The sequence below is a fragment of the Neovison vison genome, chromosome 11 (assembly GCF_020171115.1).
Source record: "Neovison vison isolate M4711 chromosome 11, ASM_NN_V1, whole genome shotgun sequence".
Lineage (NCBI taxonomy): Eukaryota > Metazoa > Chordata > Mammalia > Carnivora > Mustelidae > Neogale > Neogale vison.
In genome coordinates, this window is record NC_058101.1 from 103,424,814 (window position 1) to 103,440,746 (window position 15,933).

At 41.1% G+C, this 15,933-nt stretch overlaps 1 protein-coding gene across 1 annotated transcript in view; it reads left to right on the top strand.

Annotated features, from left to right (window-relative positions):
* Positions 1 to 489: 489 nt before the first annotated feature.
* The window catches only part of PPA2 (inorganic pyrophosphatase 2), an 87,816-nt gene continuing 72,372 nt past the window's right edge, over positions 490 to 15,933 (top strand). Inside the window, exons 1-3 of the mRNA XM_044224363.1 lie at positions 490 to 702; positions 13,127 to 13,191; positions 15,024 to 15,068. Coding sequence (XP_044080298.1) covers positions 522 to 702; positions 13,127 to 13,191; positions 15,024 to 15,068 — 291 coding nt within the window. The 5' untranslated portion in view covers positions 490 to 521. The remainder of the gene's footprint in view (positions 703 to 13,126; positions 13,192 to 15,023; positions 15,069 to 15,933) is intronic.

The following is a 15,933-nucleotide window of genomic DNA, read 5'->3' on the forward strand; positions in this document are numbered from 1 at the left end:
TCGATCCCGGGACTCCAGGATCACGCCCTGAGCCGGAGGCAGTCGTTTAACCAACTGCGCCACCCAGGCGTCCCTCACCTGTCAAATCTTCACAAGGATGTCTGATCATGTCTCACCATGGTGTTTTTGTGTGTGCAATGCTTGCCATCTACATTGGACGGGATCTAGAGACGTGCCTGGCACAGAATAATCACTCAATTTTTATCACTGTAATAAAAATATTATGAGAGTAAATATTGAGTGGATGAGTGAAGGAATAAATGCATATACGCATTAATAAGTGGCTGTGAGCTCCTCAGGGGTGGTGGATGTTATTTTGCTCGTCTTTGCCTTGCTCTGGACACAGCGTACACACTGCGCGCGTCACTGGCAATTTACTGGGCGCTGTTTGCTCCCATCGAAGTCTCCAGGCCCAAGCCCCGGGCGGGAGGGATGGCTACAGCCAGTAGGGGGCACCGGCGCGCGGCTGGGCCGGGATCCCCCAGCGCTGCCCTGCGCGGAGCCCGACTGCCGTCAACGCCATGCGCGCGCTGCTGCCGCTCCTGCGCACGGGCTGGGGCTGGCGCGCGGGACCCCCCGTCGCCGCCCGCTTGTCCCGGGGAAAGAGTGCAGGGTCTGGGCCGCACGGCGCCATGGCCCAGGCCTTCTACCGCACGGAGGAGCGCGGCCAGCTCTACTCCCCCGATTACCGCCTCTTCTTCAGTAAGTAGCTCGAGAGGCCCCCGGCGGGCGGCGCAGCAGGGGAGGCTCGGGGTGGGGCCTGTGCGGCCCACGCGGCCTCCTCCCTCCTCCCTTCGGGCTTGCGGTGGTGGCCGAGCAGCCCAGGCCACCTCCCCGCATGCAGGGGCCCGCGCCGAGCCACGGGAGCTGTCGGCGAGGGGGGCGGCGCCGTGAGTCCCCAAACGCGGAACGCAGACACGCAGGGTGGTGGGCGGCCGGTGGCGCCGCGCTGAGTCGCCCCGGGCGCGGCCAACCGCCTTCCTCCAGCCGCGGGCCGAGCGCAGGGGCCCCGCGGTCACCGCGCCGCGGCCCCGAAGCCTTAGGCACGGCCCCGCAGCGGCTCAGGCTTCCGGTAATTTAGTTGTGCAAGGGCAGGGCAGAGTCCGCCAGCAGACCGGCCCTCTCGGTGGGCGTAACCGCGCTCCTCCTAGTGAGGGCTTCCTGCAATTGGAAAGACGGTCGGAACTTCGGAGATGCTTAGGCCAGTGGGTCTTTTTGGGGGGTGGGGATGGAGTTGGGGGAGACTTTGGCGAAGCATCTCCCAGAAGCACGATTTTATATTCACAAATTTGCACTTTGAATGCGGTGCTCGACCAAGAGCTTAGTTGGCTCCCGGCCAGCCCTACCTTCTCACAGTGAACAAGCCGCAGAGGGCAAAGCGAGTTGCAGGGCACTGAGCGGACTAGCTAAGTCAGGAAACGACCCAGGTCCCGGTTATTTATTCTTATTTTTCTTTGCACCCACGTATTTCCCTGTGGCGTGAAGATAGGGAGGTTGGTTGAGTTGCCTTCATGCCTAATGACTCCGAGCCCTGAGAGAGGTAGTAACTTTTTTTTGTAAAGTCGGCCTTGCCTTATAAGCCCATTTCATAGGAGCACTAGCTTTGGGGGCTTTCGGATCTGAGCTGGAATCCTGGGTTTTTCAGCTCTTCGCTCTGTGACCCCGCATGAGTTTCTTTACCTGCTCTGCTTTTTGTTTTCTTAACCTGCAAAACAGGGCTGTAAGAATTTCATGATAAAGTGTGTATTAAAGTGATTAGTGAGAGCGTCTACAATATAAATTATTAGAAATAATACCTGTGATTATTGCTGTCTGTAATTTATAAAATATTTACACTATCTTACGTGAACTTAGGGTCTAAGAGTATTTTTTTTTTTTAAGATTTTATTTATTTATTTGAGAGAGAGAGACAGTGAGAGAGAGCATGAGAGGGGAGAAGGTCAGAGAGCGAAGCAGACTCCCCATGGAGCTGGGAGCCCGACGTGGGACTCGATCCCGGGACTCCAGGATCCCGGGACTCCAGGATCCCGGGACTCCAGGATCCCGGGACTCCAGCCCGACGTGGGACTCGATCCCGGGACTCCAGGATCACTTCGACCCTGAGCCGAAGGCAGTCGTCCAACCAACTGAGCCACCCAGGCGTCCCGGGTCTAAGAGTATTTTATGGGAGAGAAAACAGTATACTTTATGGATTATGATGCAACCATTATTAAAATATCTTCAAAATTGGTTGCTCTTCCCCCCGCTCCATGCTACATATCCTTTCCCATCCTTGTTTAGTCAATCAAGACTCCTCAGGTGGAGAGGAACCCTTAACAAGAACTCCCAAATTTCTGAGCGGCTTGTGTTCCAGAAGGTTATGTATGATGTGTTAATTTGGGGCACAGAGCGTTATGAAATGGCAGTTAGGTTTTTGAGTAGATTAAAGCTTGTCTAAACGCATAACATGGTGAAAATATTCTAGATTTGCAATAAGTACAGTAATAATAGACCAAGAAAGTCAATAAGTGTTTACCAAGTGTGCTAGACACAGTTAGACATGGCACTGAGAAGATTTTAGTTACGGGCCCTGCTCTTCAGAGAGAGTCATGATGTCAGTATAGGTAATTAAGGAAAAAATATAAAAACACTAAAAACTATTTTACTTGAATGTTAACAGCAAAAAGTCTCGAGGAGCCTGGGTCTTACGGGGTAGTTGACAGAGCATTGGCTTTTGAAATGGCAACTCCTAGGCCTTCACCCTGTGCCTTCCATGAGCTCTCACTGTTATTTGGGCAGGTGATTCCTTCATTTCTTACAGGGTGTTTTTTTTAGCTGTGAAATAATGCAGTTGACCTAGCAGTGATCTTCAGGGTCCTTTTTGGTGTGGATCTTCTCTGAAGGCACTGGATAAATATTAGATATTTTAACATACTCTGTTGGACAGGGTCTCTTTGAGGGCATTTCCAAGGCTGTATTGACTTTACACTGTGGTTTGTTTTTTTTAGCTACAGTGTATTCACCTCATGATTTTTCTGTAACTTGAATGCCAAAAATGTTCACTGAGTTAGGGTAAATGATAGGAAGAGAAAAGGCAAGAACTGGAGGGGTGTGGTTTGGGGAAGGGGCCAGGTGGTGAGAAACTGAGTGGAAGGTATGTCAGGTTAAACAGTTCCTGGTCTAAAACGCCAGGTGGCATCCTTGGCCCAGGATGTTTCCTGCATGCTGGCAAGGGTAGGACAAAGTGAAAAGAAGCCCCTTTAGGGTAAGGGAGGCAGTGGAAAACAGTGAACAAATTGCTTCTTATAAAGATGATCTCAAATTAGGTATTTTGAGCGTTGACAGTGTCTACATGAAGTACATGAAGTACGAGTATGTAGTTGTACATAACTTCAAAGAAAAACAAGAGTGTAGCACTACTTGGCTGAAAAGTGTTACTCAGCGTTATTGCAGTGGAGTCATTTCCAAATATATTCCTGTTCTCTAAAATACTGCACTGGGAGGTAGACCATTTTTGAGCTTTATTTCTGTAAATGGTTTCTCTGTACTGCCATTTAGGAGAATCCGAATAAATGATGGCTTTATTACTTTTTTTTCCCTTTTAATTAGCACTGGACTTTGTAGAAACAGTACTGAAGTGAGATGGGATGATATAGGGGGAAAGAGCATCCTGGCAGGAATCATCAGGTCTCCTTGGTACTAGCCTTGGCCTTTTATTAACTTTCTGTGTGGCCTTGACTGAGTCATTTAACTTAACTGTATCTCAATTTTATTAAACCATGGAAAGAGGAGATTGAACTAGATTGTCATTTTTCCAAACTGTGCTGAGTTGAACACAGACATACCATAGTTTATTATTAGATTTTCTTTATACAAAGCACTTCATGGTTTAATAAATGAGCAGAACACTTCCCATTTTATCACCTTGGAGAGTCACAGTGTGCATATTAAAGATCTGGGAAATTCTGATATAAAGTAATTTGTAAAGATTTGAACCCCAGAGCCCATATTTCTTAGAACATTGTTAACATTTTAATGATCCTGGAGTTTTCATGGAATTCAGTTGGGGAGGCGCTGGGTGAGGTGATAACTGAAACTTCCAAAAGCAAGTGTGTCAGAGAAACAGTTTTAGACTAGTAATCAAAGCACTTAGATTGTAGGCCTAGTTGGACTATCTTGGGCATTGGTTGACATCCCTCAGCTCAATTTCTCCATCTGCAAAATACGGATAGTACTAATGATATTATCAAATTGCTTGTGACAGTTAAATGAGATCACGTGTGTAAGATTATCAGTGTCTCACGCATGGTGCATGGTAAATATTTAATATTATCATTTCTTTTTTCCTTTTGACTTCAAGATGTAAGACCAAAATTCTTGTCATATTTTGTGAAGGGTGAAAAAAGTAACGGAGAGAAGCAGATTCCCTGCTGAGTGTGGAGCCCTAGGCAGGGCTCAGTCTCACAAACCTGAGATTATGACCTGAGCCAAAATTAACCTCAACCAACTGAGCCACCCATGCACCCCCCCCAAGTCTTGGTTTTCATGGATATTGTCCTGCAGTCTTTTGAATTGTGAAATCATAATGAAGTTAGACTTGTTTATATGGGACCAAAGAGAGTGCTGCCTGTCAATATTCCTTTGATAGCCTGCAGGTCTGTCTTTGTTTTGTTAATAACTTGAAAATTCATGGAGTACCTGGGTGGCTCACTTTGTTGAGCCTCTGACTCGATATCATTGATAACTGTTTAGGTCATGATCTCAGTCAGGATCTTGAGATGGAGCCCTGGTTAAGATTGTCTCTTGTCTCTCTGCCCTTCCCCCTGCTCACACACTCTCACAAAAAAGGAAAAAAAAAAAATCATTCTTTTTTTTTTTTTTTTTTTCTTTTAACATTTTCTCAAAGATGAGTAGAAGCTATGCTTTCCATAGTTTGGATTTTTATTACTATGGGTAGGTGACTGATTCACTTTGAGTCGTTGTGCTGTAGGTAATTCATGTTGCTTTTATTTAGAGTAAGAATGAATCATATAGTTCTTTAACAGTGAATTTGTTTTATCATTCATAGTATATGCTTAAGTTGAAATTACTATAGGTTTTCTTTTTTTTAAGCACATCATTTGAGTGGTAGGTGATGGAATCTGCCATTGACTGTACCATAGATTTGTACTTAATAAAATATCCTGTGAATAATCCACACAATATGTGTTTGAGTCTTAAATATATGAGTTCTTAAAACTTTTTTTAAGTTGGTTTGTATCAGAGAATTAGAATTTTATAGACAACATATAGAATATAATGGTTATTGTGTGAATATTGAAAAATTACTCGTATCTATTTGGTATTTGTCATTGCTAAACTTCCAGTAAGAATCTCTATACATGGTTTTTAGTAATAATTTGTAATCGTGTGATGGTACTTGGCATACATGTAGCTGTTTGGTGTATACACATATTATCCAATACAAGTTTTGTACTCCGTTCAATTTTCTCACTTGCTAACACCATTAATAAACTTTCGTCCTACTACAACTTGCTGTTAGGAGAGAAAAACATAGGTAATTTACAAAATAATAGAATAAAATCTCATTCCAGTCTAGTTGAAGGGAAAGTTTTAACACTGTCTGACCGTGTGCAGTATAGATTGATGGGCATGACAGAATTCTTAGTTTATTATTTTTGACAAAGCAAAATACTGAGATAAGATGGCAGTTGTTTGTCTAATCTTCCTCCTAGTGAAAATCCTATTACAGTGATAATAAGTGAATAAAAAAGGATAATCCTAAAACAACAAATAAGAAGGATCCGTCAGAGCTGGAGATTTCAGAATGCATATAGAACATGAAAAATAGTTTGAGGTATTGTTATTGATGAAACAGCATGGAGGAAGTCCCAGTGTAAGTATATGTGCTGTGGGGGGTCTGTAGAGTAAGAAGCCAAACTCTGGTGCAGAACCCCACAGTGGTTGTGCGGAGTTAATGCCCAATAGGAGAGAGAGTGAGAGAGGGATGTGGAGCTTAATGCAGGGGGTCGGTGTAAGTTTTATTATGGAATAGCACATAGATGTTTATCCTGGAGGCTTGGGGCTTGTGGAGTGGGCTGGTTTCTTCTACAGAAATTGAAGACAGTGGAGGGTTGTAGTACGGCCCACCCCTCAGTGTAACAGCCAACTTCTTACCCCTGTGTCTCCACGGGAAGCTGACTTTCAAAAAGGCTTTCTTGGTGTACACATCAGTCTTTCTAGTCTCTTATTAAATATCAACCAAATTGTCAAGGATCACCATCAGTCAGGCTTTCACTCCAGCTGCTGCTATTGCTGCTACTCTACCAAACTCATTGGTCAAAAGGCGACTCGCATGAGGCAAATATAATGATCAATTTTAAGTTCTCATCTCATGTGGATTATCAACAGAACTTGTCGTCATCGATCACTTTGTCTTCCTTGAAACTTTTTTTTTTTTTTTTTTTCATTTTGTCTCTGGGACAACACTTTTTTATTTTGATGGCTTCTCCAGCAGTCTCTTTTGCTGGTCTTTTGAAATGCTCTAGGGCTCAGTACTTGGCCCACATCTCTGTCTGTTCTCTCTCTAGGGCAGGGGTTGGCTGATATTTTCTGTAAAGGGCCCTGATGGTAACTAGTAGGCTTTGCAGAGCATAGGGTCTCTGCCACAACTACTTAACTCCACCTTTCTAGCATATAAGCAACCAGAGAGAGTAAAATATGAATATGGCTTTGCCCGAAAAAACTTTATTTACACAAGTAAAAACGGGCCGTGGGCCAAAGTTTGCTGACTGTAGCTATTGAGCTTTTCAGCCCCACAGTTTTAGATACCATCTATGCCTCCCGGATTTGCAACAGCCTGAATCTCTTTGTGAACTCAAGATTGACAAATCCAGTAAATATATTCTGTTGTCTCCATCTAAATGTCTCAGAGACATCTCAAAGTTACCATGTGTAGTACTCTGGATTCTGGATTCCTCTGCCTGCTTGGTTATTTGTTCTGTCCTCAAATCTGTAACCAGTAACTCAGCAATCATTCTTGGTGCCTTTCTTACTCTTAACCCCACTTCGGATTCAGTAGTTTCTCCCTTCAGCTGTGCTTTTGAAGTGTATCCAGAAGAGAGTTACTTCTCCCCACTTCCCTCTTGCGACTTAATCCATCTTCCACCTGCCAGTTGTAGTAGCCTTCTGATTCTTCTCCTGCTGCCACCTGGTCCCCTCCAGTCTGTTTTCCACACAGAAGTCACCTTGATCCTTTTAATATGTAAGTCAGAGCATGTCCAGGCTCTGCTCAAAACCCCAGTGACTTCTCATTTCGCTCAAAATAAACTTAAAATATTCACCACAGTATACAAGGTTCTGTGTGACTAATACTGGACTTCCTCTCTGAATTCGTCACCTGTCACTCTTCCTTTTGATCAGTGTGTTCCAGCTGTCCTGGCCTCTCTGCAGTGTTCCTCCCTAGATAATCTGCTTGACCTGCTTCCTCACTTTATTTAGGTCTGTGCTGAAGTTATTACCTATCAGTGAGATCTTCCATGTCCTTTCCACTTAAATTTTTATCTCTTCCCTTATTCATTCCTTTCTTGTTGTCATTCTTTTGCTTTTTGATGCGTATTGTACCCAGTATAGTAAGAACATACTCCTATTCATTGCTTCTATACTTGACCCGCACGCCCCCCCCAGGACAGAAATTCCATAAGAGGAGGGAATTTGTATACCCAGGACTTATGTATTCAGTAAATATTGAATGAATGAATTTAAGGAAATCTTATAAATTAAATACAAAAGAAAAAGTAGAAGAGAATTTGATTTTTAAAAAGTCCAATAAATGTCCTCTGAGATTTTAGAAACTCTTGTATATATTAAAAAGGAAGAGGACGCTATGAAGAAAACATAATTACAGACCTTTCCAAAAATTGTAAAGACAAAGAACTCAATAGGTGGTGTAGTGGGACAAAAGGTGATCTGTTGTTTTAAGCCACCAGGTTTCTGATCATCTGTTATGGCAGTCCCGGAAAACTAATAGAGAAAAGTTAGAATATAAGGTAGAATATAAGCTAAAAAAATCTACCAGAAAAGTTATAAGGTAAAGAAACCTACAGAAAGTAGAACAAAATGCCAAGGAGATAGAAAAAGGAGGTAGAGGAGACATAAGACTTAATCTGTGAAGTCCAATATTTGACTAATAAGAGTGCCAGAAGGAATGGAGAGGTAATTATCAAAGAGATGGTAGAAGAAATCTAAGAATTTAAGGACCCTAATGTTCTGAGTCCCAGATACATTGCAAAATCTCAGAAAACTGAGACTTTTATAAAGAGGTTCTTGAAAGTCTTCAGGTGTGGGGCCCGGGAGGAAGGGAGAATAGCTCATCTTAGAAGGAGTGAGAGGGGCGCCTGGGTGGCTCAGTGGGTTAGAGCTTCTGCCCTCAGCTCAGGTCGTGATCTCGGGGTCCTGGGATCGGGCCCCGCATCGGGCTCTCTGCTCAGTGGGAAGCCTGCTTCCCCTTTCCCTCTCAGCCTGCCTCTCTGCCTACTTGGGATCTCTCTCTCTCTCTCTCTGACAAATAAATAAATAAAATCTTAAAAAAAAAAAGGAGTGAGAAACTAATATTTGACTTATGAACACAAATGAATGCCTAAAACCTTCAAGATTCTGAGAGAAAATAACTTTCCTCCTAGAATTTACCCAGGCAATCATCAATCTAGGGTGGAGACCAAATAAGGACATTTCAGACATTTAAGGACTTGGGAAATTTACCTCATATGCATCCTTCCTTACAGAATACAAGTTAGGGATATGCTCCTGCAAAACAAGTAAGTAAACCAAAAGAGATGAATGCATGGGATCCAGGAAACAGATCTGAGCTGGAGACCAAAGAAGCAGAGTCTTAGGATGCCAGAAAGTCATCCAGTCTTTATTGCAGCAAGGGGTTAGAGATTTTCAAAGAGAGTTGTTTGTGTGTAGAGAATCCATAGTCTTTGTGGAATCTGTGAGGCATTTGAATAATTTATAGATATGATTATGACTGACGATGGAAAAACATAATTAGAAGCACAAGTCAAAACAAGCTGAACAGGAGAGGAAATTTAATTATAACATTATACTTGGCCAAAAATCAACACATAGACAGTGCTTCTCAAACTTACTTCAGTGTAAGAAGTATCTGTGGGTGTTTGCTAAAATCTATCCAGACTTCTCTTAATATTCTGATTCCCTAGGTATGGGAGATCAAAGACCTGTTTAACAAACACTCCCAAGTTTTTCCTATCTTTAGAGACGTTTTGAAAATATACTAATAGGAAAAGCATAGAAAATTCAGTATGAATATAGAACATTTATCAACCTTGAAATGAATAAATAAAAGTGCAGAAGATAAAAATTAAGAGAAGCATAAAGGGACTGAAATAAAAAACCAGGTAGTACAGTCAAATACTGTGTGTGTCTGGTGGAACAAGGAATAAAGCTGTAAATGTTAAGATTGGTCAGTAGACGGGGCACCTGGGTGGCTCAGTGGGTTAAGCCTCTGCCTTCAGCTCGGGTCATGGTCCCAGGTTCCTGGGATCGAGCCCTGAGTCGGGCTCTCTGCTCAGCCGGGAGCCTGCTTCCCCCCTCTCTCTCTGCCTGTCTCTTTGCCTACTTGTGATCTCTGTCAAATAAATAAATAAAATCTTTTTTTTTTTTTAAGATTTTATTTATTTATTTGACAGACAGAGATCACAAGTAGGCAAAGAGACAGGCAGAGAGAGAGGGGGAAGCAGGCTCCCCGCTGAGCAGAGAGCCTAACGCAGGCCTCCATCTCAGGACCCTGAGATCATGACCTGAGCTGAAAGCAGAGGCTTAACCCACTGAGCCAACCAGGTGCCCCCAAAATAGGTACTTTAAAAAGCAAATTGGCAGCAACAACTTGGTTTCAAATCTAAAGAAACAACCAGACTGAGCTTCAAATACTGAAGTTCTAACTCAGGATTGTCACTGATTGATTCTGAGGCTCTGAGAAGGGACCGTTTATATCCTGTGCTTCAGTTCCGTCATCTTTATGGAGTGGCACACATTGCTGCAACGCTGCACGGACCTCATGTCTCCGTCTATGGCTCCTGTGTAAAGTATGGATTACCCTTTCCATTTTACTGAGGATCAGGATAGATAGCACCTGTTTTTACATCTAGCTTTAGAGAGTCTTAACACTCTGTGCAGCATGCTGGTATACTAATAGCACTGACCCCAGAAAACTTGATGGGGTCTCATCCTCCCTTTCTGCATTAGGTCAGTGATGAGCTTTCTGATTGTGCTAAGAGGACTCCTTTGTCTTTGCACTCACTAAGTGGTGCTGATGGAGATGAGGAAGTACAAGCCCTGGCTTGGCTGTGGGCTTAGCTCACTTTTTAGCACTTGTGTTCTGTATCTAGTGCATTACCTTTTACAAACTAAATTACATATTGCTCAATTGAAAAAAATTGAGAAAATTAAGTTTCAGAGAAATTGAGTGAGTTTATCAAGCTCAGTAACTAGAAGTCAGGTTCTTGGTCTCTGTATTCATTGCTCTGCGTGAGTTTTTGGTATATTTTCCAATCAAAGCATTATCATCTGACATCTAAAGCCATATTTTATTTTTGTTGTTGCAGATATAATTCTATTCTTTTTTCTTCATTACTACATTTTAATCTATACTATTTCGTGGTTCAGATGGCTGCTAGTAGGTATTGGTTTTCTAAGTCAGACCATTCACCCACTAATACTCTTACTTTCCAAGATACAAGTTAGACAACAGCGTAAACCCATGTATTGGCATTATCATAGTCTTTGAATATCATGTTTAGATCCCGATTTGCCTCAGCACACTTCATAAATCTTTAACTTTTAATGATCACAGTCCCATTTTCTCCTCAGGCTTGAGTAGTGTGCTTTCATTCTAAATCATAGTAAGTTTGTTGGGGCTTGTCCTCAGTTAACAGGAGCATTGGAGCTTTAGAGAAATTTAACACCAAGTCAATGTGCTAGAGGTATCATTTATTCTAAATTATAAAGGCAGCCCAACTGGTCTGTCAAATTTCCTATACTTTCTTAATTTTAATAACAAAGTTCCTTGCTTTATGCAGCTGCTTGAAGAGATTATTGTTAATTCCCATCATAGTGATGGGTCCCAAATGTAATGATTGACATAATCTTCCAGAGGATTGTATTTTTCTCAAAACTACCTTATCTTTGTGGCTTAAAGCTAGGAATCACAGATTGGTGACTGTTCATTGGAACAAGAGCTTACATTTGTACTTTTTTTTTTTAAAGATTTTTATTTATTTATTTGACAGAGAGAGATCACAAGTAGACAGAGAGGCAGGCAGAGAGAGAGGAGGAAGCAGGCTCCCCGCTGAGCAGAGAGCCCGATGCGGGACTCGATCCCAGGACCCTGAGATCATGACCCGAGCCGAAGGCAGCGGCCCAACCCACTGAGCCACCCAATACTTGCTTTTCTTAACCTATTTTTTTATTATTTATTTTTGAAATTATATATAGTAAAATTGAGTCTTTTTTGGGGAACAGTTAAGAGTTTTGATAGAATATAGATTCGTTTAAACACCATCACGATCAAGACATAGAACACTCCATTGCGCCTGAACAGTTTCCATGTGGTCTCTCTTGAGTCACCTTCACCCTCTGTCCTCAACTCCTGGCAATCACTGATCTGCTCTTTATGCCTGTAGTTTTGCCCTTTCCAGAATGTCGTCCAAATGATACTGTTTGAGTCTAACTTTTTTCACTTGGCATGATAACATTTTAGATTTATGCATTTTGTTGTGTGTATCAATAGTTCATTCTTCTTTATCAGGTACTAATACATCATTGAGCAAAATACCATTATATGGATGTAGCAGAGGATATTTATCCATTTACTGTTTTTAACTAATGAAAAATAACTTTGTAGATAATAACAAGATTGTATATACTTTGCCATTGTGTGCGCTTCTTTATCCTACCCTGTGAATGGGTCCTCAGGAGTTACCCTATTACTAAAGTGGGAAATATTAATAGAGATGTATTTATTGAATGCCAGCTAAGTGCTAGGCACTTCCTGGATGCTGGGGACCCAGTGGAGAGTGTAGCAGAACAAACAAAAGCAAACAACAAGAACTATTAAGCCCAGCTTTTGGAAACAGGTGTGTTCCAATATAAGTGTGTATTAAGTTCTCGTATTTTATTTAAATAATATATACTTTTAAAAGTATTTAAAATACTCATTTCAGTGTGCAGTGAAGATAAGATAGTTTCTGTGACTAAAGTTCATTTTTGTTTTAAGCTTACCTTGATATAAGCATCCTATCACTGAGTGGGACACAGTGATTTGTTTTTCTTTTAATTGGGTAGGACCTTTACATCTTTGTTCATGTGCATTGTAGACAGACACTGGGAATTCTCTTGTTAGGTTTGTCCTAGGGAAATTGACATCAGTTTTAATCCAGTCACTTACTAGAGAATCTCTTTTCAGAAGTGAGGTTTTTCATATTTGGGTGATAGTCAGTTTTAAACATTTTTCTACTTTGGATGTTTTAAGCTACAGAGAAAAGTACAGTTGACTTGAACAAGAGAGGGTTAGGGGCGCGTCGTGTGCCCACCACATAGTCAAAGATCTGTGTACAACTTCTGACTCCCTAAAAACTTAACTACTAATAGCTTATGTTAAACAGGAGCCTTACAATAGCAAAAACAGTTGATTAACACACATTTGTATATGTTTATGTATTATGTACTGTATTCTTACAATGAAGTAAGCTAGAGAAAAGAAAATGTTATTAAGAAAATTGGAAGGGAGAGAAAATACATTTACAGTACTATATTGTATCTAAAAAAAATCTGGGTATAAGTGGACCTGTGCATTTCAAACTTACACTGTTCAAAGGTCAACTGTAGACTATTTTGGCAAACCAAGATTTGGTTTATTTGGTATGTATTCCCTTTGGTCATCATATTGAGATAAATTTTAAAAGTTGAAATAAACTTTAAATTCAGAGTTAAGGTTAATTTGAAAAATCTTTGAACACATTTTTAAAAAGTTTAAAAGTAGATAAGGATGTAATTGTTCTGAAGAACAGGATAATCTGTTGCTTTAATTCTGTATTTTTATTTTTGTTTTTGTTTTTTCCCTTTGCAGAGAATGTAGCTGGTCACTACATTTCCCCCTTTCATGATATTCCTCTCAAGGTGGACTCAACGGAGGTATTGTTTTAACTTGCTTTTGGGGGGAATATATATTTCTAATATCACAAAATGCTTTTTGGAGGCATCTCGAAAGAATAAGATTGGAAGTCAAGAAGGACAGCAGAGTTGCTGTAACAGGATTGTAAGCCTCCTTCATGCATTAGAGAACAGGATCCTTCAGGAGGAAGATTATGGAACACTGATGTGTGATTTGTGCTTCCTCCAGGCCTTCAGAGGACTGGACTGTCAATAGGATGGCAAGAGGGAGAATAAAAGTGAAGATTTATTGACTGCTTGTAGTGCTTATCCACACTGTGCTCAGAACGTGACTTGCATTATCTGAGTACTGCTAGGTCTACTGTTACTATCCTTTCTTTGTTAATGAGATTCAGTGCTTTGCCCACGGTTGCAAATCTGTTGTCCATTGTGAGAGGTGGGATATGAATTTAGGTGCTCTAGCTCCAGAGGTTGCAATCTTAATTGCTCTTGTGTAATCTTTCCAGCTCTTTGCTTCTAAGTAGTATTCAGCTATAGTACAGGAAATCGTACAATTTGGAGAGAGAAGGAAGCCACAGACAGGAAGGAAGAACTCCCGTTTTACTGTGTGTGTATGTGTGTCCATGTGTTTTGTTTTGGCCAGTGAACAGTCCATCCTGAATATCTTGTCTCCCAACACCCTCCTTGCTTTTGGCCAAAAGTGCATGATTTCATTTGTTTATTTATTAATTAATTATTCTTTGAGTAAATAGTCATTGTGGCATTATGAGCTTGCCGGCATTCTAGGCACTAGACCTGCAGTGGTGAATAAGATAGAGTGAGATCTAGTTTGCACTTGATTGGAGAAGACAGACAACCAGGAAACAAGTCAGTCAGTCATGTTAAGTGCTATAAAACTAGAATAGGGTAATGAAAGAAAAACGGTCAGTGCTTCTTCATGTGGGGGTGTATCACGACAAAATCTGTTTACTTAGCAAAAGAATAATATTTGGGGGAATCATGGAGTAGGTAGGAGTGGAGCTAGAAAAAGAGTGGACTAGAAATAACCCAGTGGGCATGGTATTCTGCCTAAGAAGATGGGGTTTGGGGAATATGAAATTGAGAATGGGGCAGGGCAAAATACAACAGGCTAACCCAGTGAATTCTGGGCATGTGGAGATTGGTACACACGATGGTTGTGTGGATGGGTTTCCCCCATCCTCAGCTCTAATGTTTGCACCTCGTGCTTTGGAATGTGGTATTTTAGGAACAGATAATGTTTTAGGACCTACTTGGAATAATCATTTTTCTGTTTTGTTTCCTTCATTACTGGTTTTTTTGGTGTGTAAAAGTTATATAGAAGTGTGAGCATTTGTGAATGGCGTAATTTTTCCTCCCAACGCATCACATACTCTGTTTTAATTTGGAAGTGCTTGATGGAGGCATAGTAATCACACCTTGGTGGAATTTACAGGCAGGAAGGTGCAGCTGAGTACTTTCATGGCTTGTTAGTCATGCTCCCTAGAGTTTCATTTCAATAATGAAATGACTCTTTCAAGTGTAATCACTGGAAACTGACAGTCTTTCCTTAAAGACCGAACACAGCCTTTGCTTATTTTATAAAAACTAGGAAATATACTTGAAAGAGACTTAGCTTTTCTGATAAAATATTTTATGAAACACTAATGCTCCTGCACTGGGGATGCAAAGCTGAGAGAAGAGGAACTGGGCATTTGGTCGCTTCTCCGTGAGTCATGGTTCTGGACAGCCTCTGTAGGGAATGTTTCTGTGGTAGGCTGACTTCAGTGCTTTATAATGCAGCCGTATTCTTTGCTGAAATATTAAAATTATAAATACCATCTTTTCTTTTATAGGAAAATGGCATTCCTACAAAGAGAGCACGAAATGATGAACATGAGGTATATCTCTAAAGGTTTTTTTTTGTGAGCCATTTCTATTATCTGTTAAGGACCTTGATGATAGTTTGCGTTTGTAAAATCCTTCTAAAGTTACCCCCTTACAAGATTTTGGTGTGCATACAGATTTTTTTTTTTTCTTCTAGTACCTGTTTAAGGCAGCTAGGGATGATCTTAGTGTTTCACTTTTTTCTCTTGTGTTAAAATACACATAAAATAAAATTTAGCATTTATTGCACAGTTTTTAAAGTGTACAGTTCCGTGTAATTAAGCACGTTTCACATGTGCAGCCATCACCCCCATTCTTTGTTTCAGAACGTCTTTGTCTTCCCAGACTGAAACTACCCAGTAAACACTAACTCTCCATTCCCTGCTCCACCCAGCCCCTGGTAACTACTATTCTACTTTCTGCTTATGAATCTGACTATTCTAGGAACGTCCTTACCATTTCATTTTGTAACTGCAGAACCAGAGAGAATCAGGAAATAAACCCAGAGAGAATCAGGAAATGAACCCATGATAAATAAAAGTTATTTATTACAATAGATAGTCTAAAGTAAAGGTACTTTATGAAAATTGGTCCGTTTACCATTTTTTTTATTCTAAGGGAAAAAGGTGGTCTGAGAGGCTGTTTTAGAATTCAGAAACAAGTCTTTTGGGGATAACGAAGAAAAAAAGTTACACCAATTATACGCTAATAAATGTCTTCTGAATATATCTTAAATATGTGACTGTCAAACCTTTAATAGTTCTTGATTTAGGACCAGAACATTTGATTGATGCCTGTCATCCCGTCTCATGCTGTTGATGCCTTTTTGTCTTGCTGATGTCAGACAGTTTTTCCTGCCACCTTCCTCAGCCTCCTTTT